The sequence below is a fragment of the Salvia splendens genome, chromosome 7 (assembly GCF_004379255.2).
Source record: "Salvia splendens isolate huo1 chromosome 7, SspV2, whole genome shotgun sequence".
Taxonomy (NCBI): Eukaryota; Viridiplantae; Streptophyta; class Magnoliopsida; order Lamiales; family Lamiaceae; genus Salvia; species Salvia splendens.
In genome coordinates this window covers 16,130,244-16,142,366 of record NC_056038.1, presented here as the reverse complement: position 1 = coordinate 16,142,366, position 12,123 = coordinate 16,130,244, and the positions used below count along the sequence as shown (strand labels likewise).

At 40.4% G+C, this 12,123-nt stretch overlaps 1 protein-coding gene across 1 annotated transcript; it reads left to right on the top strand.

Moving 5' to 3' along the window:
* The first annotated feature begins 4,087 nt into the window (after positions 1–4,087).
* On the top strand, positions 4,088–5,181 carry LOC121742290 (ethylene-responsive transcription factor 5-like). Its single transcript, XM_042135395.1, has one exon. The coding sequence runs from the start codon at positions 4,206–4,208 to the stop codon at positions 4,956–4,958; it is 753 nt and encodes a 250-aa protein (XP_041991329.1). The 5' UTR covers positions 4,088–4,205; the 3' UTR covers positions 4,959–5,181.
* The last annotated feature ends 6,942 nt before the right edge of the window (positions 5,182–12,123 follow it).

Genomic DNA, 12,123 nt, shown 5'->3' with positions numbered 1-12,123 from the left:
ATTTTATAATTAATGACGGAAAATATTGTTGTCAAGGAATTAATTTATTCTAAAAAGATTGTGTGCATGCATAATTATAAATTTACAGTGATATTACCTAAAAATAGTTAGTGGATATTCCAAAGTAAATTATGGCAAGGAATTAGTTTATATATTCCACCTCTATGAATTATCAGTCTGTTGGATGAATTAAATAGCGATTGTTCATAAATAAATTATAAAACCCAATATAATTATCAAGTCTACAATTTGAACTCATAAGGGATTGATGTAATGTTCAGATTTAAGTACTAATTATTCAACTTAATGGGATGTGGTGATCAAACTTTACTTAAACCAAAACATAATTTATTAAGATAAATGGATGATAGCGAATGTGGACAATGACCACGAAGAGATACGTATTTCAATCAAACTCTAAACTACACAGTTATCGATGATAAAAAAAATATTGTGCCTCGATGAGCTCAATGGGACTCTCTTATTAGATTAGTCAAAAGTCAAGACGTTATAAGATTAATATATTAAATGTAGTCATAAAGAATTTTATATTGCATTTCTAATTATTGTTATATAACATTCAATTTAATATTGCAACTCTAAAACTTATCCTAGTTCATTTATAATGTTTACATGACGTAGGTATTACGTATATGTACCTGTATTATTTCTTAAGGATGCTTGATACGAAAGTTTAGGAAAAGATAATGGGTATTTTCTTGATAAATTAATATACATGCGTTATTACGATATTTTACGGCGTTAACCCTTTGGTTTATCCTATTTTCTAGTTTTTAATTCTCTAGCATTATACAAGTACATTTTTCATATTTAGAACTTGGATCAAATGTGAATCATATTAAAACGAGTATTAAGAATCATATTAAAACGAGTATTAAGAATCATATCACATTTAATATGATCAGTCATTATCCAAAACGTATCGATTATTGTTTTTCAATATCACAAAACTATATTGATGTTCATTTATCAACAAATTGATATTGAGACAAGAATTGATATTTTTGTGATGCTAAACAAATATTATTAAAAGAGTCAACTAAGTGGAGTAATATTTTTGTGATACTAACAGACATTACTAAATCAACGTTCTCATCATTTTAATGGCGATCTAGAGAGAATATATAGAATCATTTCATATTCATATCAACTTTTCTTGTATTTATGGTGCATGTGTCGGTTATATAATTGTCATTAATTAGGATTGATTGCATAATAACTACTAACTAGGTTTTGTAGAATTTAGTTTTCATTTTACATTTCTACCGAGTTTTATATTTCTATAAAAGTGTTGGGCACCAAAAGTGAGTGGCATGCATATAGAATTAATATATGGAGTAGGAAACTTGTATAACATTCTCCATTTGTTGCATAGAAATATATGCACTTTCTATTTTTATTCGTTCCATAAAAATATAAGTATTTTTACTTTTGAAAAAATTTCACCAACTCATTACCTATATACATCAAGTTATTTACAGTTGATTAAACATTAAACACTAATGAGTAATGATAATGTGGGTCCCCATCCACTAACCTACTTTAACCACCTTTCTCATATTCTTTCTTACTTTACCAGTTATGTATTAATTATCATGTCATTCTAAATATTTGTATTTTTATGTGACTGAGGAAGTATAAGCTTAGAGCATCTCCAATGGCGGACGTCCGGTCGGACATCAGCAACGGGCGACCGGGACGTCCGCCATTGTGGCGTTTCAACTCGGATACGGACGTCCCGTAAGGGCGTCGAATGTCCTCGGACGTGGGGGCGACGGGCGGGCGGACGTCCGCCATTGTGGCGTGGGTCGGACGTCCGGTATTTAATTTTTTTTAAAACTCTATATATACGGCTCGTTGAACTTCATTTCATTCGCACCACTTGTGTTAACAAGTTTCTCTCTCTACATCTCTATTTTCAAGTATATCTAGAATGGCTAGTGACAGTGATAGCGAGGATGAATTGGAGGTCGCTGTGGAAGGTGCGATAGATAGGCTGCTACACCAGAGGGAGCAGCGGCGGCAGCAGGCGGCGGTACATCGGCCGATCCGTCGTCGAACTACAATACCCCGTGACCACATTGCTGCACATATTCGGTTGTATCAGGACTACTTCGCTCCACAGCCGCGTTTTGGGGATGCCTTATTCCGGCGACGTTTTAGGATGCATCGTCCGTTGTTTATGCATATCGTGGGTGCTTTAGAGAGAAGATACTTGTATTTTAGGATCAGGGAGGATGCAGTTGGCAAACCCGGACTCACGCCCTTACAGAAGTGCACTGTCGCAATCAGACAACTGGCGTACGGAGGCGCGACCGACATGTTCGACGAGTACCTCCACATTGGCGAGTCGACAACCGTTGAGTGTCTGCAGAAATTTTGCGCGGGCGTGAGAGCGATATTCGGGGAGCGGTATCTTCGGAGTCCGAGCCCCGAAGACTGTCAGAGGCTGATAGATATGCATGGGTCGGTGCACGGGTTCCCTGGGATGTTGGGCAGCATAGATTGTATGCATTGGGAGTGGAAGAACTGCCCCGCCGCCTAGAAGGGGATGTACACTACCGGCTGTGGATATGGCATGCTTATTTTGGAGTCGTCGGGTCGAACAACGACATCAACGTTCTCCAGTCGTCGCCCCTGTTCAACGCTCAGTGCAATGGCGTTGGTCCCGCCATCAGTTTCGTCGCCAACGGCAACCAGCACAATATGGGATACTATTTGGCGGATGGGATATACCCAAACTGGCCCGTCTTTGTGAAGACAATCAAGCATTCGCTCGGACAAAAGAAGTCATACTTTGCGAGCCGTCAGGAAGCAGCGCGCAAGGATGTGGAGCGGGCATTTGGTGTGCTCTAGAGTCGATGGGCGGTAGTAAAGGGTCCTGCACGGCAGTGGTATATTCCAAACATCCGCGATGTCATGTACGCATGTATCATAATGCACAACATGATTGTCGAAAATGAAGCTGCGGAACTGACTCAGTGGACCAATGAAGATGATACGGGTGCAGGTCCAAGTCACGGCGTGGCCACTGCGAATGTGAATATGGGGGTACCTCATGGAGAGGTCGAGCGGATGCGTGCATTTGCCGACATTCGGCAAACAGATGCCCATGTTCTACTTCAGCACGATATTATCGAAGAGGTTTGGACGCGGAGGGGTTGACATTGATGTTATTACTTTTTTTGTTTTATTACTATGTAATTTTTTTTTTCAAATCATGTATGTTTTTTTTAATGAAGTTGATAATTTTTCCCGTTCGTATTCGTGTTGAAATTTTATTTCCGTAAACGTAAATTGCTTTATTTATGAATTTGTGATTTTTTTTATTGCGGGAAGTCCTAGTGAGAAGGGCGATGGGAAGGGCGGATTGTGAAGGGGATGTCCTAGTGACGTGGCAGTGGGATGGGAAGTCCTAGTAACATGGCATGAGGTGTTTTTGGGAAGTCCTAGTGGATGTCCGAATGAGACATCCGTGCATTGGAGATGCTCTTACTTACTCCATGCACACTAACGAAAAGGCCTTAAAAATGATCCTAAGAGCATCCAAAATGGCGCCCGTCCCGGCGGACATCCGGCCGGCCAGCGGTGACGCGGATACGGACGTCCGCTGCGGACACAGGAGTTCCACGGCGTTCCCGAGACATCTGTCACGACGTCCTTGCGGATGTCCGCCATTGCGTTGACTCCACGGACGTCCGCGCGGACGTCCCGATTATTTTATTATTTTTTTATTATTATGGGAAGTCCGTCGGGATGTACGTCACTGTGCAGTGGGATGTCCTTATGACGTGGCAGTGCAGTGAGAAATCCTTATGATGTGGCAGAGGTGTTTTTGGGATGTCCACGGGGATGTCCGCCGGGACATCCACACCACTTTGGATGCTCTAATAAGTTTTGCAAAATCACGGAAAAAAAAGGCAAGTATAGTCTCAAGTCAAAGCATGCTCCTTAAAAAAGTTGAAATAAATCCCAAAATATTGAATATAAGTAGGTCGCACGTATGGGCGAGGAAGCAACGTCGCAATACATATTTAGCTAAACAACAAAGCAATCACATTTCTTTCTTCTCTATCTTCCAAACCGAAGCCTCTTCGAAGCCGCCTCCTTCCACCCTTATATAAACACATCTTCTCACTCCCCATTTCCACTCACCACGGATTACTAATCTCAAACCCCAAACTATGGCTTCTCCCGTTGAATCTTCAGCTCTCGAGATCATCCGCCAACACCTCCTCGACGATCACGCTTTTGCACAATTCTACTTCTCCTCCCAATCTCAATCCCAATCCCAATCCCAATCCCAAATCTCACGAACCTCCAGCTCCACCAGTTCAACCCTCTCCGATCTCACAACTAATCTCCAATTCGACGCCGAATTCGAGACGAAGCCGCAGAAAATCAGCGTCAAGGAGAAGGTGAAGCCGGCGCTCAACATAGCCATTCCGAGCGAAATCAACAAAGCCGCACTCCAGGCACGGCACTACAGAGGCGTGCGGCAGCGCCCCTGGGGGAAATTCGCCGCGGAGATCCGCGATCCGAATCGGAAGGGGACTAGGGTTTGGCTGGGGACGTTCGACACCGCGGTGGAGGCCGCGAGGGCCTACGATCGGGCGGCGTTCAGGCTCAGGAAGAGCAAGGCCATACTCAATTTCCCGCTCGAGATCGGGAGCTTGGAAATCGACGATGATTCTGCGGCGCCGCTGAAGAGGCGGAGGGACGGAGAGGAAGGAGAGGAGAGAGAGAGGAAAGAGGCGAAGAGAGAAGAAGAAGATGATGTGGAATTAGTGAAAACGGAGAGTGTTGAGTTGACGGCAGCAGTGCCTCTGACGCCGTCAAGTTGGACGGCCGTTTGGGACGGAGGAGAAGGGAAAGGGATATTTGAGGTGCCGCCGTTATCGCCTTATCCACAAATGTCGACGGTTATTCGTGTATGAGTTATGAATAGCAAGCGCACCTGACGGCAAAAAGTCTGGGGTGGTTTAGGAATTTCGATAAGTACTGGGGTGCCTACTGTAATTATGCATGTGTTTTTTATTTGTTTATTCCTTTGTTTGAGATGAATGGAACTCTCTTGTTACTTGATATAAAAACTTTTGTTGGGATATAAACGTTTATGTAACTGGATTTCATAATATAATGAACCTTCTCTTATGGAAATAAATAGCTATACATGTCAATTAATAAGGAATCCAGCATAAAGTACAATATTCTCAACTAAACTAATGATGGGTTAGCATTTCCTTAATTACTCTCAACACTAGTTAGTATACTAGTTACCAAAAACTAGCTTAAAATTTCAGTTCAGAAGCAAATGAATAGTGAAAAATCAACATATTAGTTGTGTATAAATAATTTGGGCAGTTTCATCATTTCTTTTTAGGCTTTGGCCTTTTCTTCTCCTTGTAGTATCTAACCATTTTTGGAGGTGTGTGGAAGACTATACCTCCTGACGTTTTTCTCTATGGTCTCTTGATAGGTGTGACATTTTTTGAGTAGAACACACAATATATTACTCTAAGTTCACAAATAAGTCTTATCTCTCTAATCTTCTTGCCATTATTCATTGTAATATTAGGGCATCAGGCATAAGCAATACTACACCAAAAACCCGCTCCAATATTTGCCACGTCAACATATTAAATTCCAGCTCCAACCGCTGCAATAGCGTCAACCCCAAAACCAGTCGCAACTTATTTTACTATTTTTATTTTTTGTAATTTAATTTTTTATTTAGAAAAAACAAATAACATAGATTAAAATGCTACAAATGTTAGAACAAGAACAAGAATAATGGGATTTAAATATAGAATAATGTATTCCGGGAACCACCGCACCGCACCTGCGCCCCCTCGCCGCCCACCTGGAATAGTACCCCGGGAACCACCGCACGCAGCGGCATGTTTTCAGGCGCTATCTATTGTGATGCTCTTAGGAGCATTGTTTGCTCAATTCTCAAAATTTTGTTAATCTGTTAATGTTAATGTCAATGTCAATGTCAATGTCAATGTCAATGTTTAGTGGGTTTGAGGTGCTTCTTCACATTGGAAGGAAGTCATTTTTATTTTAGGGATAATACGTTAATACAAAAGTAAATAAAATTGTAATTTGTCTTATGGAAAAAGTTCTTTCACTTGTTGTACGATTAGTTTGCTTTGTTTTATTATTTTATTTCTTACCTTAGATTGTCGAGAGATGGAAGTAAATATGAAAGATAGCTCAAATAATAGGACCAACTCAACCATGTTGGATCCCAAGCCCAAAATTACTGGAAAGTTTGTAGTAAAATATAAATGAAGAGTGGACCAGTTTTGACATGATTTAAACTTTATAACACACACAATATGTCAACACAGTTAGTGTGTGACTTTATTCTGTATTTGACATTGTTTGCATTATATATATATTTGGAAAATAGAGTATCCAAGAACCAATAAATATGTGAGATGTGCATAGTATAATATTTGGTGGCTAGGTTGTGAAATTAAATCGAATTAATTGATGTTTTTATCTTTGGCAATGGGATGGGACCAGCATGTCTTTCTCAATAAATTAGCAGCCGCTACAAAACAAACATATTCGTTTCTTGGAAGCAATTAATGTTATTTATCAACCAACAATACGATTGCAATTTGCATCAACTCTATTATTATCATTTATCCATATCGAAGGGATCACTAAAGAAATTATTGGGTTTGAGGGAGACTTAATAAAGAGTATACCACTGCTAATATCTACATAATTACAATGAGGGTAAAAAAAATCGCCATGTATCACGTTTTATTAGGATAATCAAAATTAATTAGATAAGCTTTTAGAGAGGGCGCTAATGTTTTATAATCCTCTGTCCCATTAAAAATGAAATGTTTCTTAAAATATAAACAACACTATCTCTACTTTTTCATTTCTCTTACTTTATTATTTTCTTATTAACTCACAAAACAATACTATATAAAATATCGTGCACAAAAGTAAATATTTTATTTTTAATGGGACGAAAGGATCAATATTTAACAACTGCGATAACATATTTAAGTGACTATTAATTATGGATATGATGCGTCAACACAATACTTTTATATTTACAAATAAATTTTTAGTATGATTTGACCAACAAAATGTCAAAATTCACAATTAATGATGTGATGACAAGTTGACAACCAACAATTTGAAGACAGATATATGCACTATATATCAATTTTATCTCAAATTTTAGCATTTATATCATTTTTGTCCTACCCATTTTAATTTATCATTTTCATACTCAGTCTTTTCAACTTGTATCTATTTAACTAGTTAATTTTATATAACTATTCATAAAAAAATAAAATAAAATAAAAATGGAATATGAATATCTTTCTGGACAACTTATTTTTCGGAGCAGCATAATGGCATTTTCTGACATGCCATGGTATGACTCAACTGTTGGAGTGGAACTTTAGACTGTCCTACGGCGGACACTCCAACAGCTCCACCTCTTTTTTTTTGTCCACGGCCCCAATTTTATTATCCACGACCACAAAAATTTATTTTCGTCACTATGGTGGATACTTTCAACAGACCCCAAATTTTATAATCAATTTTCATTTTAAAATGTTTTTAGTTTCAATAAAGTATAATTAAAATCAGGTGAAGGATATGACGGAGACCCGCCATATCCCGACGGCTGAGAAGGATAGCCGCCATATCCCGACGGCTGAGAAGGATAGCCGCCATATCCCGACGGCTGTAAAGGATTGACGCCATAGCCCGATTCCTGCGAGCCGGAGATTCGTCATCTCCACCGTGCATTTTTAGAGAGTGAAAGTGTAGATAGTGAATGAAGGGAGAGTGTGTGAAAATGGTGAAAAAATGGGTGGTGGAGGAGTGGTATTTATAGAGTTATTATTTAAAAAAAAAACAAATTTCGAGGGGCGCCGGCGCGCCTATCGGCAGCGCACTATAGGAGCGGGCGTCCTCGCCCCGGTTTCGCCGCATGACCATCCGCCCCCTTTTTTTTGTCCGCCCCGAGGCGGACACGTCGCCTGCACTATAAGGTGCCCCGGGATCACCCCCGCTGGGGCTATAGGCGCGGCGGTCCCATAGTGGATACCCTTAGTGGCAAATTTATAAAAGTTGAAAAGATTAGAACATCCAAATTTAAAAGATTGATATAGAACTCATATAATTAAAATAAACATTATTCTGGCCCGATCTTTAAATTGGTTCTAGTCCAGTACTCGATTGGCCCGATCACTTAGGTGTCCACTATAGGGGCGGCGCGCCGGCCGCCCCGGAGGCGGCTAAGCTGCGGCGGGCTATAGTGGGCGGGGCGTCCGCCCCGTAGTGGACATAAATTTTGGGGCGGATGGGCGATCGGTGCCTAGTCGCCGAGGACGCGCCGGCCTATAGTGCGGCGGGCAGTGGCGCGCCGGTTCGGGGCAGACAAATTGTATTTTTTTTTGTTTTTTTAAAAAAATTGAATTTAATTTACCTATAAATACAACTCATTCCCCTCATTATTTTCACACCATTCCAACTCTTCACTCATACTTTCTCTCACTAAAATTTGTGGATTCCATTGGTACTAAAAATGGATGATTTGTGGAATGACGCATGGAATTCTCTGATTCAAGAGGTGGAGAACCAAGCTGACGAGGAGGATGCGGCGCGCGCGGCGGAATTGGCGGAGGCCGCGATCCCTCGTGAGATTACTCGTCGTCGAACCATCCAACGAGACCATAGCGGAGCGCACCAGTGGCTAATGGCGAACTACTTTGTGGATAACCCACGTTATCCACCCGAGATTTTCCGTTGGCGTTTCAGAATGTCGCAACGACTCTTTACCCATATAGCGACGAATTTGGCGGAGCTGTACCGGTGCTTCACCCTCCGGAGTGATTGCACTGGCCGGATCGGGCTGTCTACTTTTCAGAAATGCACCGCTGCAATTAGGCAGCTTGCTTATGCCAGACCGGTTGATATGTTCTAGGAGTATCTACAGATGGGTGAGACGACTAGCCTAACGGTGCTCAGACAGTTTTGTAAGGGGATCCGGGAAATCTTTGGTCCGGAGTTCCTACGAAAGTCAACCTCTGATGAGTGCCAGAGACTGCTAGATATGTACGGTTCGGTGCACGCTTTGCTGTGGAGCGCTGGGCACCGGAAGATGGTGCAAGTTCAAGTCATGGTGTTGCCTCCGAGCCGATACAGATGGGTGTACCACGTAGTAATGAATATTTGCTCCAACGTTTCACTGATATGCGCAGGAGCACAACACATACCACACTCCAGGCCGATTTGATTGAAGAGGTATGGGCACGTAGGGGAGGGGGCGCTGCGTGAAGAAGTGGTGTGATTTTCTGTCGATTAAATTTTCGTTGTATAATTTTTCCATTACTTTAATACGACGAAAATTTATTAATCAATTTTAATTTATTGAATTATAGATATTTTTTTTCTAATTATGTGTAGTCCGATAATTTTTATTATAATTGAATTAAAATATAAAGAAATATTAAAGTGAAAAGTGGCTAAAAAAAGTGTCCACTATAGTTGTGGACACTTTTTTTGTGGGCGTGGACAAATAAACTGGGGCTGTGGACAAAAAAAGTGGCGCGACTATTGGAAGTGTCCGGCTTATAGTGGATACTCTTACCTCTAGAGTCACTCGATGGCCGCTACATCGACATGATAGCCACTCATATTATTCCATGTCAATATAAGTCATGTATATTGTTAATATTAAATTATATTAATATACTCATGCTATTAGGCTGCACTATATTGCTAACTTTTTAAATTGCTAATTCTGTTAACTCATCAATGCAGTATATTAAAAATGTCAATACGATTACATTAAAATGTCAACATATTGTATTGAAATGTCAACAAAATTATGTGTTGACATTTTAATGTTATCGTGTTGATATTTTTAATCTATTAGGTTGATGAGTTAGCAAAGTTAGCAACTTAAGAAAGCTAGCAATTGATCACACCTCTCTGGTATTATGTTGATATTTTTAATACTAAATTGGCATTTATTTTATAAAAATAAATTAGATTTTCATTTTTATATATTCAACCAAAAACAATTATCAACATTTTAAAACTGAAGTAAACCAGAATTCAAAATATTGAATCAAATAGAGTATTAAAATTCAGGTTATCTCACTCAAACTGTCTACCTTTCCTTTCAATTTATCTAATTCAAGATGTCCCCTTTCTATATTTGAAAATAAATCCATCTCTCTTCTCTCTTCATTATTGAACTACCTTTTATCTCTCTACTTATTCCACCTAACAACTCCTCCTAAAATCCTGTGTCACTCAAGAATGTAAGCATCTTGAGTAGGACGGAGGGAGTATGTATTTTGCTTACCCTTAGGTAAGAGCATCAGCAGTGGAGCAGAATTCCCGGCGGAATTCCACGCGGAATTCCCAAAAACACCTCATGCCACGTCATACGAAATTCCCACTGCACAGTAGCGGAATTCCCTGCGGAATTTCCACATTAAAAAAAATCACAAATTAGACAATTTCCGGAATCAAAAAATTTACGGAATTAAAATTTCGACGCGAATACGGAGAAAATGCAACCACTTTATTTAAAAAAAACCATACTTCATTAAAAACATTTAATGAAAAAAGAGGAATTCCGGCGGGTGTCAACGCAATGACGGACGTCCGCACGGAATTCTCCGGAACGTCACGGAACTGCGAATTCCTTTGCGGAATTCCGTATCCGTGCCAAGGACGTGCAATGGCGGACGTCCGTCACGGAATTCCCGCAAGCCGGTGGCAATTCCGCGTGGACGTCCGCCATTGCTGATGGTCTAAGGGTGCAAATGGTGTAGGTGACATCTCTATTAGGAATGCAGCCTGGGTGCCATTCAGAAACCACGCGATCAGGGAGGCCTGGGTGTTGGTGACATATCTATTAGGAATGTGGCCTTACTATTCAAATGATGGATGAGATTGACATATGATTAGAAACCACTGTGGAAGGATGCTATCGAATCAAACCTTGAGTTTAAACATCTCGGTGATTTCCAAGAGAGGAAAAAGCAGAGCAAAACAAGCATATGGGGGCAAATTACAAAATTTGGGAGCTTCAACAAAGAAATACATGAGATTGCAAGTAAAGGAATTCGAGTAAAGTGGGCAATGGGGCCTATACTAGCTTCTGGTTTGATACTTGCATAGGAGATACAAGCCTTAGAAAATTGTTCCCACGACTGTTTGGATTGTCTAAATAGAAAGATGATCTTATTATGGATATGGGAGAGTGGGAGAAAAGAGTTTGGAGATGGGAGTGTGATTGGAGGAGAAAATTGTTTGCTTGGGAAGAGGATTTTCTTATGGAATTTCTACTAGCCGTGAATCAATCCTCCTTGAGATTAAACACGAGCGATGCGAGGACTTGGTCTGGTGACAAATTCGATTTGTTTTTTGTTTCTACTTTGCTTTGCAGATCAACAAGCAGCTGGAGATCGCTAGCTCTCCACCACACCAGGGAACACTTGCATGGAGAAATGTTGCACCGCCACGAGCACAACTCCACATGTGGTTTCTCTTCCATGGAAAACTCAACACTAAAGTCAGACTCTACAGATTTGGAGTTAACGGGATAGATGATGACCGATGTGTACGATGCAAGGAATCTATTGAACATCTCTTTTTTAAGTTGCAAGATATCTAGCAGCTTATGGTACTCATGTTGCGAGCGATAGTACATCTCCACGTGTCTCCCTAATCAACCAAAGGCCTGTACTTATCTCTTGGCTTGGCTCCCCCTTTAGAAATCTTGAAAAGAGAATTTGGACGGTCATGTTCTATGTCATATCAAGGTCTATATGGGACATCCGCAATAAGGTTACCTTTCAAAATTTCAACCCCATTTGGGAGGTTGAGAAGAAGCGACTTTTTTGGCATCTTGAAAATCAGATGAAAGGAGGTGGTCTGGTTCTGTGGCGGCAGGAGACTCGACTGATAAGGTGAGCGATGCTTGAGGTGTTGTTAGCCTCCCTCTGCTTGTGGCTACCTTTTGGTGTGGACATGTTTTCTTGTTATTCTTTTTGTGCTTTCTGGGTGAGTTTGTGTTGGTTGTTTGTTTATTTTTTT